Source organism: Balaenoptera borealis, assembly GCF_965194805.1.
Source record: "Balaenoptera borealis genome assembly, chromosome: 9".
Classification (NCBI taxonomy): domain Eukaryota; kingdom Metazoa; phylum Chordata; class Mammalia; order Artiodactyla; family Balaenopteridae; genus Balaenoptera; species Balaenoptera borealis.
Window position 1 is genome coordinate 9,432,053 of NC_138873.1, and position 19,431 is coordinate 9,451,483.

Below are 19,431 nucleotides of genomic sequence, written 5' to 3' on the forward strand. Positions count from 1 at the left end.
CCCCACTCCCACCATTTGCGGTGCTTGTTACAGCAGTTCCAGGAAACTACTACATCTTCTTACATTTTCAGTGTTAAAATGTCCTATCGTTTAGGAACAGACAGTGATAAGGAGGACAGTTGCTTTTTCAATGACTTACTTGACAAGACACAGTAGATGGGACCCCAATTTTTAAAAAACTGGTTGAGATCCAAAAAAAATCTAAGGAGCACTAAACAAGGTACTCTCTGCCCAAGGGCGGGGTGGGGAACGAGGCTAAGGCTGAGCCGCAGCAGGGGCTCGCTCCAGGGCTGCCCGCTGGAAACCTCCGAAATCCGGCTCAGTTACCAGGTGCAGGGTCTCTGGTATTTTGATTTGTCCAAAAATGCTTTGCGTCTTTGACCCCCACTTCCCAGCACAGCGTTCAGCCTGTGGCAGGTGAAAAGTAATTAAGATCTGTGGAATGAATTGAATGGTGCAAAGACTAATAACACAAGGATAAAGGCCGGGATGGAACGCCGTAAGGAAGGCCCCCATTTGGGGGCCACGTTTTCTCTGTCATTTTTAACCAGGTGTTTATTTACCAGCCTTGTCTATGTCCAGGAGAGCTGCAAGTCACAGGCAAGAAATTGCCCCCGCTGCTCATCTTCAGGCTGCTGACTGACGTCCCCCTACTCAGCATCTGACCCCAAGAGGACCCTCCCCGCTCTGTGCCCTCCGAAAGCCCAGGCAGGTCCAGCTCACACACCGAAGGCAAGTGCTCAAATCTGTGCTGAATTAAACTGGCTAAAGTCCTGGTAGGAAACACCTGTCGCAGCTGCAGCCGTAAGAGGGGATGCAAAGTCCCATCACCACTAAATAAACACGGGCTGTTTGCAGCTTGACACCCACGGCAATACTACACCTGTGCCTTTCATGGGCTTTCCTTTGATTTATTCTGTTAGTCTACACGGTGGTATTATCCTACCATGTAGGATAATATCGCATGTTAGCATGTTCGCAAAAAAATCACCTGTTAGCAAAAAAATAATAATAATAATAAATAAAGCAGTTGTAAGACAGCATCTCTGGGAATGAGAACAGAATTTAGGGGGGGAAAAAAGTCAATGAGAAATTAAGCGGAAGGTTCTGTTCCACGGAGCTGAAAGCAACGGCTGCCTCACGTGCAGATTTCACAGCTCCCAGCTGCTAAGACTTGCTTCCAGGAGGAAGCTTCAGTGGATCTAGAATGAAAAATAACTTCCTTCTCTCATCCTGCCATTATTCATCTACTTACTTTTGTCTTAAAAAGATTTTCAAACCCTATTGGTTCATTTGTCAGCTGCTCTCTGAATAACCGCCACCCTTCGTGATATCACGGCAAAAATTCCTTCTTCTTTTTAGCTGAAAATACCCCTGGGTAAGCAACACTTTTCCAGCGTGAGAAGAGAATCAAAAAAGATACAGCACGCAGGGACTTCCCTGGTGGCACAGTGGTTAAGAATCCGCCTGCCAATGCAGGGGACATGGGTTCGAGCCCTGGTCCGGGAAGATCTCACATGCCGCGGAGCAACTAAACCCGCGAGCCACGAACTACTGAGCCCGTGTGCCACAACTACTGAAGCCCAGAGCCCGTGCTCCACAACAAGAAAAGCCACTGCCATGAGAAGTCCGCGCACTGCAACGAAGAGTAGCCCCCGCTCGCCACAACTAGAGAAAGCCCGCGCACAGCAACGAAGACCCAAGGCAGCCAAAAATAAATAAATAAATAAATAAATTTATGAAAAGAAAAGATACAGCATGCAAACCAGAGGCCACATTTGCAGACAGAGCCGCAGTGACACATTCTGTGCTCCTGGAAGAGTGAGGAGACACGTTCATGAGAAACTGCCTCCGACACCCCCGCCTCCAACGGAAACAAGTTTGCACAGGTTCCTCTGCTCTGAACCAGCGGGGGCCACGGGCCGGCCTGGGCACTGACCTGCTCCGTCTCCACGAAGTTGGACACATGGCCGTCGTCGTTCACGCCTCGGGTGTGGAAGCGAGCGCCGGCGCGCTCGCAGCTGATACGGGAGATGAGGCAGGCCTTGGCCTGCTTGTGAGAGGCGTACACCGTGCGGACAGCCACCACCCCGCAGATGACCTTCAGCAGCCAGTCACAGCAGCGCACCTGGTGCTGCCTCAGGGGCACGTGCAACAGCTGGTTCCTGCAAAACAGAGCCCCACAGCGGTTCAGGCCGCCTCTCATCCTCCAGGAAACACTGCGCCCAAAGCAAGTCGGGGAGGTGCCTAGGGGCTGCTTTCCCGCACTGCACACTCCCCATGAACTCCGCACTCGGGACACACAGCCCGGGACGTTCATGTGTTTTAGAGACACTCCAAATGGCAGGGCCACGGAGACATGTGCAGCAGGAAAGGGCTAGGAGTCCCTTCCTGAAGCTACTCCCAGGCATCAGTATCAGTGAATGGAATCCAGGTACAGGTGTGAGTCAGTCACAGGCCTTTCAGGGAATCTCAGAGAAGCCTCTGTTTACACTGGTGGCCTCTGCAGTTTTTGATAATAAAGCCCATCAGTAAAAATTTAATCATGCTTTATGATGAAAGGATAGTGATAAATGATAAAATGACAAATCATAAAAATAATTAAATATATGCATGCTTACATGCTTACTTAAATTATATTCAGATCCCACAAGGTGAATGTAATGAGAGCATTACAAAGCAATGGGATAATAAATAAACAGGATGAGATGAACATAAAACCTAATGAAAGTTCTAGTACTTCCTCCCCATACCCAGTGGAATGTTCTGGGTCTCTGGCATCCACGATGATAATCATGGGGATAACAGCCAACGTTTATCAAGGGCACCAAAGCACCGTTCTAAGTGCTTTGGGATGGATCAACTCACTTCATCCTTGAAACAGCCCTATGTACCAAGTGTTATCATTCACCCCATTTTACAGATGAAGAAACTGAGGCACAGAAGAGAAGTACTTGCCCAAGGTCACGGCGCCAGTAAGCGGCAGTGTGGAGTTGGAGCTGTGCTCTTCACCCCGAGCCTCTCCGGCTGAAGGCCCTACCTTGACAGCTGCACCTGTGCATGGCCACACCCTGCTCTCATCTCTCACTCGCTCGGCCTCCCCAGTGCCCACTGGAGCTTACCAAGCAGGTAAGTGGTTGCTCTGAGAAGTGGGGCTCGGAGGGCGTGCACGGGCCTCGGGCTGCTTCCGGGCTCCACACGGTTCACCCGGGGGACCCGAGCAGTGCCGTTCTGAGGCCCCTAACACGCTCCCCAGGAGGCAGGAACCACCACAGGGTAGCAAGCTAATCTAGATCACAATGCCCCATTTGTTTAAAAAAGGCAGCACTATTCCTGCCCTAAGCAGCTCTCTCATTTCTGGAGAAGTGTGCTGTGAGCTCTGACATCTCAGGCGGCTTCTCCAAGTGGCAAGAAGCAGCCGCTCCCTGCTCTCAGGCCAGCCTCCCCGACGTGACCGCGTGGGCACTAAGGGACACCCCCCACCCCCGGGAGCAGGGCCATGCCGGAGCTCTCACACCAGGGCGCTGGTCTGCCTAAAGAATGATGAGCATGAAGCATTACTTTACAAAAACACCTTCCCCTCTTCTGAAACCCTCTCTAAAATTCAGATGATAAACCATCTTTAGTAATCCACACATGAAATCAGCATCAAGGGAAGGCCTCCAGAATATTCCAGGGTCTTCCAGCCACACGGCTATGGCTGCCGTCAGTCACTAGGGGTCAGGAGAAGGAACCGTTTGCCAAACAGACAGCTCTAAATAATCCTGTTTGTAGTCACACTGGCCTGACCGCCTGTGGGAGGACAGCTCATATCCTTGAAGGAAGAAACCCAAACCTATAAAGGAAAACAGCCTGCGTCTCCTTCCAGGACTGGATGGTACCGGGAAGCAACGGTCGGTGGGGAACAGTAACCCGCCCAGAAAAATGCCTTCACCACGTTGTACACCAGCCACGTTCAGCGTTGACCCCATCTGACTCCAGATGTGGGTTCAGACCTTGAACACTGCACCCCAAGTAGTGGGTTCAGGCAATCAAGCCCGTGACCACGCAAGCTGGGGCTGACTCAGCTGTGGTCAGCTCCATGGGTGCCGCCCTGAGCCCAAACACCACGCCCTGGAGTGTGGGATGGCCCAGCAGCCTAGCACCCTCCAGAGCTCCAGATAGTCTAGTGTCCACTTGGGGCCTCCCCCTTCCCAAGCCCCTCTCAGCCTTCACTCTGTGATTCTCTGCTCTGTCTTCTTTGTGGACCTCAAATCTCCGACCACAGAGCTGGCACCAGGAGGCCTGGAAACAGCAGGTACAAAGGGCAATCCAGATTCTCCAGGCATCCAACAAATGTTACAGCCTCTGAGACCTCTAGCCTCTGCTCATCAGACAGTCCCAGCTGAAAACGGCCCCCCGGCCTAACAAAGACCCCTCATAACCCACAGCCCCTGTGTCCCTGAGCTTGGCTGCCTTCAGGGGCACATGCCCCTGCAAAATGGAACTAGTGATTCACAGACACACCATCCCCTGGACCTGTTACTCAGAGCGTGGTCCTCAAACCAGCAGCGCTGGCGTCACCATTGGCTCCTTGCTAGAAATGCCGAGTCTCGGGCCCCAGCCCAGCCCTGCTCAGTCACAATCTGCATTTTAACAAGATCAGCAGGAGATTCACATGCTTGAAGTTTGAGCATGCTACTGCCCTCCAAACTCAACAAAACCAGAGAACCTAAGAAGATCTGGCGGGGCAAGGAGTATGGGGACACATGGAAGGATACGGTGAACCCCCTTTCTCCAAATGGAAGTCAGGAATTCACTTGTGGGAGTCCCAAGCACCAAGGTAAGTACACTTATCTGGTGATGGAAACCTATGACCTCCTCTGTTTGGGTAAGGGAGGAATGCATAAATAAAGGACACAAAGAAGCCTCATCAGTCCTGACTCAGGGCTGGAAACTGGTATAGCCCCAAAGGCCAACACTGGAATCTAGGAACACCTCATTATGTGAGGTGTATTGGAACAATGTCTACAGCAGGATTTTCATCACTTTTGCTTCTGACTCTCATCTCCTGGTAAATCTGAGGGGAACAGCTCCATTGCATGTGAATCACTGTACCACCCCCCCCATCCCCCCCACCCCGGCTCTTTCACAGGACTGGTGAGGGTCATGACCCCTGGAGCCCAGAAAGGGAGATAATTTACATATTTATAGGGTCATCCACACCTAGCTAGTCCCTGAAGGAGCGCCCAGATGACCCTAAACATACCCCAACCACTTTTGCCTGGGCTTCAGGTCTGTCTTATCACATTACTGCACACCACCTTGGCAGGATGACTCAGTTTTGCCGTTGATACAACTGGTTTGGTTTCATGATTAACAGCATGGGATCTGGAGCCAGATGCCTGGGTTCAAATTCCCTCCGTTATTCAAGCCTCAGTCTCCTTACCTGTAAAATGGGGATAACAGACCCTACCTCATTGGTTACTATGCAGATTATGTGAGTTATGACCCCCAGAGAACTTAGAACAGTGCTTTATAAATGTCGCTGGTAAATGTCTGTACACTGGAGGATAACCAGGAGAAATGAGGGGACCGGGGACCAGGGAAGCACTGAGCACAGGCCCAGGCACTTAGGAGAAACCGGTAGATGCTGGCACGTATGCTCCTTACTTATGGAGCAGATTTCCCCTCCTAAGTCTGCATTAAACCATGTTGAACACCCTCCCTGACCGCCGGTGGGGAGTGGGGCTTGTTTTCCTCTCATTCTGCGGAGAGTGAGTGGGCACAGATCACAGCTCTCATAGGTGACCCACGTGCCCGGGGATGACGCAAAGTGGAGATCAAGGATGCAGGTGCCCATCGGAGCCCGCCCTCCACGTAAGCTGGGGGCAGGAGAGCCCGAGCCCCGGGGCCTCACCAGAAGAAGGAGTTGCCCCACTCGGAGCTGTCATCGCCCTGCTTCTGTGCCCGGACAGTGAGGTCGAAGCAAGACCCATCATTGGGCCACGAGAAGTAGAAGACCCCTGAGTTGAGGCTCTTCCTCAAGGCTGTGAGGCGGTCCTCCTCCTTGGCCTCTTCCTGAAGTGGGTAAAAGTCGGTGGCGGTGATTTTGTAGATTTCGGCCTCTGGAATTCTGCCCACAGATGTGCAGCCTGTCACCAAAACCAGGAAGCTCAGGGAGGTGCCACCTGGAAGGGAGCGAGACACGGGGGCTGAGGATCACGGGCGGCAGAGCGGCTGGCGGTGACAGGGGTGACGGGAAGCCGGGCTTTCAGCTGCAGCCATGCAACTTCCTGTTCCCGCCTTCGCATCCCCCAGACCCCGCCTTCCTAAACTCCATGGCTCAGGGGTCCGCCCCGTCACCTGAGCCCGAAGCCTGGAGCCGTGGTCCCAGAGCCCGGCCCCTGTCCCGCAGCGGCACTGTCACCTGCAGCCTGTTAGAAATGTGAATTCTCAGCACCACCCAGGCCTCTGGGGCTGGGCCAGCAGGCTGCGCTTACCAAGCCCAGGTGGTCCGGCTGCCCTCCAGAGTCTAAGGATATGCCTGCCTGGGTCCTTCCCAGCCCCACACCTCAAGCCTCTCAAATCCACCCTCCCCACGAATCCTCAGGGCCCCAGCCGAAGTCAGTCCTCCCAGCTCCATCACTGGAGCGGCCTCCCAAACCCGCTTGATCGCAGACCTCCCTCCTTTGCTGAAATCCTTCCAGGCTCCCACTTGCCCACAGGGCTGAAGTGGGAACATCTGGGACCTCCGAGCCACTCCTGCCCACCTCCTGCCCCTTCCCACACACGGCGCCCAGGGTCCAGCAGCTTTTACAGGCCGTCTCTGCAGCTCCTCAAATGCGCCCTTGCACCCCTGGGCCTCTGCCAGCGAGGCCTTCCTCAACTCCCTCCCCAGTCACCTTCCCACCCTCAGCCTCTGGACCAGCAAGCGCCTTCCCAACGCCTCTACCCAGCCCCCTTCCCAGGAGAACTCCTCTCCACCCTTCTGGGGTCAGGCCGGCGGCACCTCCTCCAGGGAGGCTTCCCTGCTCTCCCAAGACACTGCAAGGTGTCCCTTCTAAGGGCTAAGTGGTAGCTCTCGTCACACACAAAACTAACAGCCTCCTTCCCTGCGTGTGTCCCCCAGTAGATTGGGGGTTCCTTAGGGGCAGGGCTCTGTTTGGTTGTCATATCCCAGCATCCTGGCATTGCATACGGCGAGTGTTTGATGAACACTTCCTAAATAGGCCAATGAGAGAGCAGCTCGAGCCTCCCCTCCCCCGGTGAAAGGTTACCCCAACCAGTGCGGACCCCACTGCCAGGAGGAGGACACACCCCTCTCCGGGGACGCCACCACACCATCCGTGGCTGTTTTCTGTGCCACGGCAATGCTTTACTCTGGGGACAGTGGGGACACTGCCCCACAGTCCTCTTTTTCAGGAGAAGGCCCAGGAGATAACTTGGGTAACTAGCCTTTAGGGGCTGGTGTGAGTCTGGTCCAGAGCACACTGCTCCCATCCTACTGAGGTTTAAAGGGCCCGACCCCACCAAGATCTACTCCAAATGCTCAGTGGTCATTATCTGGAGCGATGGTGGGCAGCGTTCTTAGATCTCTGGACACTTTGCTGAGACCCCTAAGACTGCCAATTCCACTGGTCACCTATGCTAGACTCCTTCCTCACACTGAATGGGAAAAAGAGTCCTGTTGGGGGTCGGGTAACATCTGGTTTTTATTAAAGAGCCCTTCATTTGATAAATAGGTCACCACTCGTACCAGGCCTACCGGGGGTTGGGGGTCACATACAACAGGCAACCATACTGGCTCGTATCCCCCCTCTCCAGTCACATGATCAGGAAATCATTTTGAAACAACAAGAATAAGGCAGTTATGCTGTGGCAGTGACAGGTGTCAGGGGGCTGAGTTTCTTAAGTAGAACAGGCGTCGTTTCTGGAAGACAGGTGGGGTTTATGTGGGGTTGCCATCCTCAAATTTCAGCCTCACAAATACAAATACTCCCCCAGCCTGTGCTAGAACCAGTGCCCATGCATCCCATCTGCCTCTTCCGATGGGCTCAGCATGGGGTGAAGCAGAGTTTGAGAACTGTCCCCTTGCAGTGGCCAGAGGACAGCCCGGTGGTCTAGGCTGCGAGCCCAAGATCAGACTCTGGAGGGGGTGGGTTCCAGGGGAGGCATGGAAAATTCTACTTTACATCTCTCCATCCGAGTCGTGAAGTGGGTTTCTAGCACCACTTCCTCAACAGCCTCTGTGTCGGGGGACCAAGTCCCTGGAAAGAGTCCCAGGGTGCTCCGAAGACAGCACGCACTTCCTGCGCAGGGCAGTGGCCCGGGGGAGGCTTGGGGCGGGCGTGCAGCCGCAGGCGTGAAAAGGCTCTCGAAATATATGAGAGCAGAGGGAAGGGGCCGCCACCGCCGAGGCATCGGGCTCCCGAGTCCTAGGACGAGGGGCTCAGGAGAGGGTGAAGAATAAGAAGAGCCACCATGTGGGAGCACGTTGGAAGCAGATGCTTTAGTGACAGTTAATCCTCAGGGCGATGCTTACCGTGCGCCAGGCGCCATTCCACAAACTTCCTCCCAGCACCCCCATTAGGGAGGTACCATCTTTAGCCCCATTCAAAGGAAGGGAGACAGAGGCACAGAGAGGGTGAGTAGCCTGCCCGAGGTGGCACAGTGGGGAGGTGGGATTCGAATCCACTTTCTGGCTATCCCACCCGGGCAAGTTACTCAAGCCAAGTGTGGTTCCAGAGCCGGTGCTCTCAACCATGTCCTTGCAGAAGTAGGGCCAACCTGCCTAACAGCGCTGCTATTTTACACAAGAGACTGTCCCCGGGGAGCTGAATCACCTGCCCAGTGCACAGCTGGTCTGTGTTGGACCAAGATGCAAACGTGCGTCTCACCTTGGCCCAGGCTCCATCTAGCCATAAGGTCCAGCGGCCTTCAACCACTTCGGCTGTTGTCTCTCTAAGAACTGTGGGTGACCAATGCACCTCTCGCTCATTTTCAAATTGACACCAGAAGTGTTCATTATTAGTTTAAATGGTTGTGAGTAATATATTTTCCAGCATGTGCTAAATATTGACATGTAAAAATAAAACTGTTGTGGGCCTCTTTACCAGCATCCAGTGGAATCTAGACGGTGATTCATACTCATCATCAGCTATTGCTTAAAGGAATCCATGAACAAGATCTTCTTTAACAGACGGGATTTTTTTCTCCCATTTCCAGTCTACTTTCCCCACAGAACTTCATCCGAATGTAACATTTCGTGCTTCACCTTATCATATTGTACAGCAATTTGATTCTGAAGCTCCAAGTCTCTAAAAAGAGTTTCTTCTGGCTTGAGTTATCACTGCAATGATTTTTAGTACACGATGGGTCAAACGATGTAAACGAAACATTTTTGTTAAATAATTGTTTAATAGAAAAAGTAAAGATTTGTTGGAAAGGCTTCTCTTAATGGGATGGATGGGACTTACAGTCCATGGATAAATATTATTTATTGATGGAATGAAACTATCAATAAATTCTATATCAATTCTAGTTCTATTTTCCATTTTTATAGCAGTAAACACTAAGAGACCTTGTTTACATTAATAAATAGGTGGGAACAGAAAGGGCCTCATTATAGAAATGTCACTCAACTCTTCAAACTCCTTCTGAGCTACACGTTAAAAAAAAAGAAATCACAATAATCTATCAACAAAATTACTGTTAATGCTGTCAGCTGATTCCCCAATTACTTCTTCCATTTTGTGGAAAGCAAACAGTTGACTATCATCTGGCTTGTCGACAAATTCGTTACCTAGTCATTGAGGTGACTGACTTCCTCAACTGCTGACAGTATTCTGAACTGTCCCTTTGTTTGGCATCCTAGAGGCATTTACTTCTGAAGCGGCTCACCACGGTGAGATTCCGGGCAGGGGAAAGGTAAGAGGGCAGACGGGTGGTTGTGGATGGAACAGAGAGAGTGAGAAACCAGCCCCTCATCACAGGACATTTTCAGGCAAACCGATTACTGGAAGGAGGTGAGGACTTGATAACTGTTCTCAGATCTAACCATGTCCTGCACCGTGGACAGTCTCTGTGACCCCCAGAAGAACAGCCCTAGGCCTCCGTCCCTCCAGGAGGGGGACCTGCCCGGCCTGCTCAGCCTGGCAGGGGTCACTCCAGCCCTGGCATCACCCCGTCTACCCATCTGTGTAACAGCCCCCGTGCTCTCATGCACTGCAGGAGACAGGGGCTGGGGGCGGTACCGTGAGGATGGTGTCGGCCTGTGATCCCACACAGAAGGCGTCTCTAGAGGTAAAAGTGAGGCCGGTGGGACTCGCCCACCCCAGGTGTGTGAGAAATCCCCTCTGCCGTCACCTTGAGCACGGGATCCAAGCTGTGTTTCCAGGAACCCAGGATCAATTTTCTCACGGCCCAGAAGTAAACTGGGCCTGGGACGGGGGTGGGGATGTCTCAGAAGTCATTAGTCAAGGCTGAGTCCAGGGGCTTGAAACCAGTTAGGACCTTGTAGCAAGGCAAAGACAAAAGCCAAGCTTGCCTTGGCCTCAGAAGACGGGGCTCTGGGCTCTGCACGCCTCCAGTGGCCTCTGGGGCCTCAGACAAGTCCCAGGCCCTCTCTGGGCACCAGATGGGCTCCCCGTCCCTTCCAGCTCCAACACTCTGGTTCCAGCGCTCTGGCCCAAGCGAGACCATGCCTGGGTGAGAGGTTGCCGGCCAGAGTCAGGTGAGGAGGGGGCGAGGGCAAGAAATGGGTCACAGGCCAAAAAGACACGCCACAACCAGAAGAGGTCACACCTGCACGCAGAGGCCGCCTAAGTGTGCAGCGTGGAGCAACGGAATGCAACCACCTCGATGTATGTACTTGTTCACGGGGACAGGGCTTCAGTTTGGGAAGATGAAAAACGTTCTAGAGACGGATGGTGGTGATGGTTGCACAACAATGTGAATGTCCTTCATGCCACTGACCTGTACGCTTAAAATTGCTTAAAACGGTAAATTTTATCTTATGTATATTTTACTACAATTTTAAAAAGCCTCCAAAACCTCAATATCAATGCAGAAATCCTCTCCCTCAAAACCCAGCTCCAAGTCAGAGCTGCCCAGGAGAAACCCCGACCCCTACAGTGCCAGGGTCCGAGTCTCATCTGTGGCCACCTGTCGTCCATCATCTGGCTGGGAAGGGCAGGCGCTGGGGTCACGATGAGTCAGGGGCAGACACGGTGGTTCATTCAGGGGCAACGCTGGGCATTTTCTGTGTTGGGTTTTCTCTGTGTTTGCTCGGCCTCGAGTTCTCTCCCTGGCCAGGTGCGTACTGATCTCAACCCTGGGTGCCTACAAACTGTCTTACCTACTCGTCTGCTGGTAGAGGGTACTCTCAGATCCGTGAGCATGGGACTTGGGGAGCCTAGGCTTCCCCAGCTGTGAAGTGATGAGCTGGGGCCAGCGGAGCCCGGAGCTCCCGCCCCTGCCCCTTACCAACGAGCTCAGAATTCTAATCACCTGTATCCACCTGCTCATCTCAAGTACCTCTTTATCCTTCCCTGCCAAGAAGATGAGCGCAGTGAAGGCAGCGGTGCGCTGGCAGCTTTCACCAGCTCCCGGGAGCCAGCTGAGCACATCACATCCCAATTCCACACTGGCCTGAAATCAGCCACGGTGGGTGCATTTACACCACGGAAACTGGCAAACGCCACCTGTCAGGGATTTCCCCCCAGAGAGCTGGAAGTCAAACAGTGGAGAGCACACCACCGGGTATAAGTATTAAAATAAATTATTATTATTACACCTGATGGCCATCCCCTTTCAAGACTTGCTGGAGAACACTGCCTTCCCCGAATCTCAAAGGCTCAGAGAGACTCAAAATTCCCTCCCCAGAGACGTTCCATTCTGCGGTGACTGCCCAGAGAAGTCAGCCCTCGGCTGGCCTGTGCAGACTAACCACCACCAGGAGTCACCGACCTGAAGGCACTCAGCCTGGGCCACACACCTAGTTCTCCCAGAAAGACCCACCCCCTGCAGGACAGCCTCCCCCAACACTCAGTACCCAACCAAGTTCAGTCCATGTTCATTCTCTCAGGTAAGCCCCTTCAGAACTATGTAAGACTTGAGGCAGTTTTCCTGCTTTTAGAGGAAATTAGAGATCAAATTAACTCAGGTCAGTCTGTTGAGAAGCCGAAGCTAGATTCGAGGAGGGCTGTCTGGCGGAAGGTTTACAGGACTGGCATGTACAGTTTCACAGGCTGTGCACTGTACAACTCCAGGAGACGCAATTCATTAGAGACCTCAATTTCTTCAACCCCTGAGGCTATGAAATAGGGAGGCCTTGAGAGCTTAGGTGAAAAGGGAGTTAAATCCCTATAATCATTGGGATAAATTCTTTCCATAACTATACTCTCACTGTCTATGCTTTGTACTGTGTATGTGTCAGGAAGCCCAGCTCCGGGGCTTATTGCGGGGGCTCCACCCCCTTCCTGCTGCCGTTTCAGAGAGGAAGGAGGGACTTTGGCTGTCCATGAAAATCTATGAACCTGTGTATGTTTCTTAATTTCTAACATAAAAGGCTATTTTCACTGAGGTAGATTGAAACTGAACAACTGCCCCAAGTTAAGAGCCTGAGGGGAAGTCTCTCTCTTTGTACAGAGGCCTTCAGCCTAAGAAAATAAAAAGGGGCGGCCGACTCCCACTCAGGCTGGTTGTCTCGGTAGCAAATGAAAATTGGAATTTCAATCTGTGCTGCTGACACCCTCCACAGGTGGGGAAGAAAACAAAACAGACCGTAGTCCTGGGGTGGGGACTTGCAGTGGGAAAAGAAATTCAAGTTAAAGCCAAACACTCCTCAGTGTAACCAAAGGGAATTTGAAAAACTCGATGACAAGGCCCAATCCTTCCATCCTTCAGATACCCTGGGCACTTTCAGAAATGTGTTGAGAAAGGCCAAATAATCCTGACATCCCAAAAGTCAAACGCATTCTCACCATGCTCAGGGAGCCTTCACAGCCCACCCTGCAGGGTGACACTGGTGGGCAGGGCTGAGGGTATTCAGAGGACACCAGAAATGGGGGCTGGGGACCAGAGGTTGTGCTCACTCACCCCTCAGGGGAGGGGGCAGGTGGGTGGAGGGCTGCAGGCGGGGAGGAGGGCCTTGTCCAGGGCAGCTTTAGGAGTTGGTCACCTCTCTCCACACCCTGCCCCGGGAAGAGCCTGCTGCAGCTGGACACCCACAGACACCCTGGCTCACTCTCACAATGTCTCTGGGCGCTGCCACCCTTCCCAGTTAGGACCAGTTCCCTGGAGCTGATCTCAAATCAGAGCCCAGGAAGAAAAGCTTTGCCCTGGGATGTGGGGAAGGTACTGCTTTCCTGGCCTTGAAATCTCAGCCTTTCTGTTCCTTTCAGGACAGAACAGCCTGGTGGCTGAAGGAAGCCCCTGCAGCCAGAAAGCAAGAGTTTAAAACCCAGTCGCCACTTGAGGACTGCCCGACTTTGGGCTAGTGACATATGAGAAATGGACCATTAATTTATGTACAAGAAGAATGTTGCCAAGTATAACTAAGATGCCAACAACTGTAACGTATCTTGAATGTGCAGGTGTTGTAATATGAAAAATGTGTCACAGAACAGATGAAATACAAGTCTTCAGCTCTCCGCCAGTAACAGTCCCTACCTCATAGGTTGCTGGGAGAGCTGAGTTAATAAATTAAAACGCTTAAAACGGTGCTAGCACAGAGTGACCACCATGCAAGGTTAGCTGTCACCCTCATATCCTCATGACTGAGGAAAGGCCTCAGGAATTTTTCATAACCTCAGAAAAAAAAAATGCTGCAGGGGAAAAAACCTATAGAAACCCTTGGCAGGCAGCACATCTTCATGAAAAAAGCAAGGGTCTGGAGGCAGCTAGATCCAGGTCTGAATCCTACCTAAGCCTCTTAGGCAAGTTTCTTTTAGCCTCTGAGTCTGTTTCCTTTACTGAAAACGAGGATAAAGATACCGTATCACACTGACTTGTTTTTAGGATTAAAGAATCTAATGTATACTTAGCCATTGGCACAAAATAGACATTTAATAAGTGCATTTTGTCATGCGGGTACTGAATGCTTTTCCTAAACACTGTTGGGAGATGATGAATGTCATCATCACAGTTCAGAAAAAAACCATCCCACTAAAGAAAAGACCGGAAAAGTGATGGCAAACGACAGGGCTGTTCTGTCAGCTTTCAGAATCCTCAATGCAGGGAAACAGCCGCTCCGTGGATGTGGAGATGCTCAGCTCGGGAAGAGCCTGCGTTTGGTAAACGCACAGCCTGCTCTGCTCTTGGCCCCGTAAGTCCTCGGAGACACTCAGCTGTAAATTAGGCAGCTGCGAGGGGAGGAAGGACATGGCGGCTGCAGCCCCAGAAGTGCACCAGGGCTCCCAAGAGGTCCGGGAGCGCAGAGGTGACCCAGTGGCCCCAACACGGAGGCGGTGACACCCCACCCCAGCCTACGGCTCAGCCCCTTGAGTGTCACACCGAGAAGGATGTCCACCTGCTCCTGTAATTCTCGGCCCCTTCGAGTCACACTACGCAGCCCAGTTCTGAAGCTCCTTCCCTTGCTCTCGCTCACACCCACCCTTGGTGCCCGACGGTCAGGTGCTGGTGGCCTTTCTCTCCTTGCCAACAATGCCCCGCCCCAGCTCCTCTCCCTCAAGACACACCCAGCAAGTCCAGGGGCTCCGGGCCTCTGACCTCCACCCCATCTGGAACACAGATCTCTTGTAAACAACAAACAAGCCCCTGGGTTGACCCCTCCACGTCCAGACCAGGCTGGAAAACCTTAGATCCTGGTGGGCGCACGATGAAGGTGCGCTTCCTTTGCACCCAGGGCAGGAGGCAGCAATGGCAGGTGAGGACCAGGAGGTCACCTCTGCGCTCACCTGGACCTCCTCCCCAGCCCGGAGGAGCTGGCTCAGCGAAAGAAACATTTTACAAGATGATAACAGTTAAAATAAAACACCTAAATCCCACAGTCTTCCCACACTAACATAAGAGAGGCTCTGCCCGGCACCAGAGATCTATCTAGCCAGGGGGGTCTGACAGCTGCTGCCCCTCGGAGCGGGTACTCACCGGACTTTAACCTGAGCTCCCCCAGGCAGCCATAAGCATCAGTGAGCTTTCCATACTGGCCTTTAATGACCTCCTTTTCTTCTGGAGCTGGGGAAGAAGCACAGCACAGACCGCATCAGCCGAGCCTCCTGTTGGAGTTCATTCACTGCAGCTTCCAATACAGCTCCCACCCACTCGGAAAAGAACACGCAGAGACAATAGCTCGGCCCCAAGTAATATTTGTGAAGGTTTGAGGATCAGCAAATCACTGAGCTGCAGTAACTTAGACCTTCCCACCAAAAGCTCGCTCTCTGGAAGCTCCGACAGCTGCCTGCAGGCTGGAGAGGAAGAGGGGAGTCCCCGGCTGGCAGAGGTGTGAGGGTTCGAGCCAGGGGCAGGTGCTGCGGGCCGGCCCCGTCCCTCTGCGCCGCAGCCCATATGCTCAGAAACAGCAGTGAGTCATCGCTCCCTGATGGGGAGGACCTTCCTTCTTAAGTACCGTCCACTGGAGGCTGCATCGTTCAAGTGCCCACCTGCCCCCAGGGACCAGCTAACACATGGGGGCTGAGCAGGAGGCCTGCGGCCAGTGAATCCCAAGGCAGGCTGATGAACAGAGGCCCCGGGTCTTCAGCAGTTACTGGAAACGCCCAGGGCGAGACCCAGCCTGGTGCAAAAGCGAAGGAAGAAAAACTGACAGAGAGAAAGACTGTTAGAAGCAGGGAGCCCTTGACCTTGACGATGATGCCACAGACGCCATTGGAGATGCCGTTGGCTGTTACAGGGGCCAGGCCTTTGTACCCCTTTCTCAGAAGAATGTTTCTAAATGCACAGAACAAAACGTAAACATGGGTGAATCCTCAAATAAGGACCTGGCAAATACCACTAGGGAGACTTACTAGGGAAGCAGTTACTCAGCCTCAACTGAATTCATCTATTGAGTTGGCCAAAAAGTCCGTTCGGGTTTTTCCATAACATCTTATGGAAAAACCCGAACGGACTTTTTGGCCAATCCAATAACACAAGGGCTCTCCATCTGGGGAGATAGAGGAAGGCCTGGGCAGATACCAGAGCTTCACGGATAGCTTGTGGGGGAATCTGTATGATCTCTAAAATTGTATGCAAAAATTTTGATGTATATTTTTATGAGGCTAGGATCCATAATTTTCATTAGAATCTCCAAGGAGTTACATGGTTAAGTTATATGGTTAAGAACCAGTTTAATAAATGACATTTTCCTGCAACAGTCATGTGAATTTTTCTAATTGATTAGGTTTTTTTTTTTTTGGTGGGGGGGATCAGGGAGAAGAGCAACCTGAAGGTAACTACCATAGCCCTGCCGACTCCATCGACTTGCCTCAGAGGATGTGGGGCAGCTGGGAGGTGGTGGAATGATGTGTTAGTCTCCACCGCTGCGGTAACAAACGACCGACCACATACTCAGTGGCCCAAGACAACACAAATTTGTGATCTTATAATTCTGCTTGTCCGAAGTCTCTGAAATGGGTTTCACCAGGTTAAAATCAAGGTGTCAGAAGGATGGGGTTGCTTCTGGAGGCTCTAGAAAAGAAGCCATTTCCCTGCCTTTTCCAGCTTCTAGAGTCTCCTGCATTCCTTGGCTCCTGGCTGCTTCCTCACTCTCCGAAGCCAGCAATCGCATCACTCCCATCTCTGCTTCCATCTTCATACCTCATTCTCTCTCCTTCTCCTGCCTCCCTCTTCCATCTGTTAAGGACCGTTGTGAGTACACTGGGCCCCCAGATAACCCCAAACAATCTCCCATCTCAAGGCCCTTAACTTAATCACATCTGCAAAGTCCCTTCTGCCATGTGTGATAACATTCACAGGAAATGGGGATTAGGATGTGGACCTCCGAGGGGCCCCAGATGGATACAACCCAGTTCCTGGAGCCCACACGTCTTTAGCTCCCACACTGATGATAATGAGGACACGGCACCCTCTCCATCCCCGAGCCTGCTCTCTGCCCAGGGTGGTGACAAACCCGCCACTAAGGGACAGGCCCTGTGCCCTGTGCCATGGAGCCCTCCTGGAAGTGGCCTGCTCCCTGCTCTAGGGCAGGTGAAGCTCTAGGACAGGTAAAGCCCGTGAAATCGCAACCCCCCAGGTGGAAGCGAACTGCCTCCTGCAGGCCCTGTTCAGGGCCACACATGGTGTCTCCCAGTCTAACCAGGGAGAGGTAAACAGGCAGCTCCTGGTCCTCGCCTCGGTGGACAAGTTGCTCAATGCAAGAGAATAATTCTGACATGAAGAAGTCATATTTTAACCCTCAGAGCTTTACAAAGCCTTTGAACAGAACCCTGAAGCCGGAGTATCACCTGGGTCTCACTGTGCTGACCCTAAAACAAGGCGGTCTTTGTGCATTCATGCACCTCTGCAAATAGTCCCGACCGAATAAACAAAACCCTGGGAAACTGCCAGCCAAAGTAACGTGGTCAAATCCACACTTCACAGGTGGGAACAGGGCTTCAGGAGAAGCCGTGGAAACAGACTGACCCCCTGCCCTGCTGGATCACAGAGGACAAGCCCACATACCATGTCCCCCGCCCCCGCGCCGGGAAAATTAAACAAACACAAACAAAAAAGACTTTTCATCCTATTTTAAAAACAAACAAGCACAACGCCACCAAGCCACTTTGTCCCATTCGAATCCTGTAAATGATTGACTCCTGAATATATAATCAACACCATTATCCCCGACATTCACATGTGGTAACTCACGGCAGGTCACGACCTTAGTGCACGTGACAGTCCTGGGAGAAGATGCTTTTGCTCCAGCACAAACAGACTGATGGTAAACAAACCAGGTGGCCTAAAACATCGAAATTTTCTCAGCTCTCGGTTCTGGAGCCTGGAAGTCTGGAATCAAGGTGTCAGCGGGCCACACTTCCTCTGAAGGCCCCAGGGGAGGGTCCTCCCACCTTGTCCTGGCTTGTGGCGTTGGTCATCAATCTTGGCCTTCCTCGGCCTGTAGCTGCGTCACTCCAACCCCTGCCTGCATCTTCACATGGCTGTCTTCTCCCTGTGTGGCTCTGTGTCTCTCTCCTCTTGTAAGGGCACCCATCACACTGGATTTGGGGCCCCCCCTCCAGGATGACCTCAATTCAACCTAACTAATTACACCTGCAATGACCCTATTTCCAAATAAGGTCACATTCCGGGGTACCGGAAGTTAGGACTTCCATGGACCCTTTTGGGGGACACGGCTGAACCCATAAGACGTGGTACCCTTTTCCTCTGGTGAGCCAGCCCTCTTAAAGCCCAGACTCCCGGCAAACCGTCTCTCCTTTTCTCCACGCCCTCCTCTCCGATGCCCCTTCTGACCCCTGCAATGTGGAAGCAGGATGCGTCCCATCCCTGTGACACGGCCCCCTCGCGGCCCTCACAGCCCCACCTCCAGCACTCCCGGAGGCCTGGCCTCCCGGGCAGGCTGTTCCGAAACTGCCCAACATGCCGCCTGCCCCAAGTAACTATTTCCTCACTTAGTGTCGAAGGAAGAAGAAATCCATTTTGCTCTTCAAAAGGGAGCTCACAAATCAAATACGTACGAGCCTCAGGCAGGTAATGAATGAATGAAGCTGCCGGAGGGGCATGGGCGACCAGAGGACACATGCCCCTTCTGATGGGCACACGGTCCGTTCCCACCCTTTTACCCCAGGAGGACAGGCCAGCCCGGTGCCAGCAAGCCTCCAGTTTTTTCAAGAGAAGTAGGATACTTCTGATTTTTCAGTGTTGGCAACCAATCCAGATTTATTTTAAGCATCGTGTGGGCTGCACACTTCTGCAGACCGTATTTGATCTGCCCGTTGGCAACTTCTGTCCTTCCTTACTTAATGTCTCAAAAATAGACTATGCCTGTCTTCCACACTTTTTTGCATTTCCGGTAGGTTTTTCCATGTGAGAATGTTTTCACTTCCCCTGCCCACATCCCCCCCTCTTCCCCGCCATTGGCCATGACTTTCCAGAAAGTCCTCTCGTTTACACTCCCCCCCTCATCCTCGTCCACCTCTTGCCCAGGGATTCAGCAGTTCATTCAGTGGGCGTGTATCTGAGAGCCAATGCAGCTGGCACTGTCCCAGGCACAGGGACCCAGCAGGGATCCAAACAGACCCAAACCCACCTACATCGGAGTCAGCTGAGGCAGACACTGGGCAGTGGCAAAGAAGGGACACATGTCATGAACGGATGAGTGATGACAGTGGCGGCCAACCCGGTGGGGCTGGGAGCTGGGAGCCGTGGCACTGACGAGGCTGCCACAAAGGTGGGTGAAGTGGCAGCACCTACTCAGTGCCAGGAACCACACAAGCTTCCTGCCAAGGGGGACAGATCAGATCAGTAGCACAACAC

The 19,431-nt window shown here is 52.6% G+C and overlaps 1 protein-coding gene across 10 annotated transcripts in view; it reads right to left on the bottom strand.

Moving 5' to 3' along the window:
• Positions 1-19,431, bottom strand: part of SYNJ2 (synaptojanin 2) — a gene marked incomplete at its 5' end in the record, with an annotated part of 97,231 nt that overhangs the window by 49,527 nt on the left and 28,273 nt on the right. For 9 of the 10 annotated variants that reach the window (XM_082404531.1, XM_082404527.1, XM_082404532.1 and 6 more), the window contains 3 exons: positions 1,940-2,165; positions 5,900-6,170; positions 15,091-15,177. In XM_082404531.1, coding sequence (XP_082260657.1) covers positions 1,940-2,165; positions 5,900-6,170; positions 15,091-15,177 — 584 coding nt within the window. The remainder of the gene's footprint in view (positions 1-1,939; positions 2,166-5,899; positions 6,171-15,090; positions 15,178-19,431) is intronic. The other variant, XM_082404528.1, reaches the window with a different exon arrangement.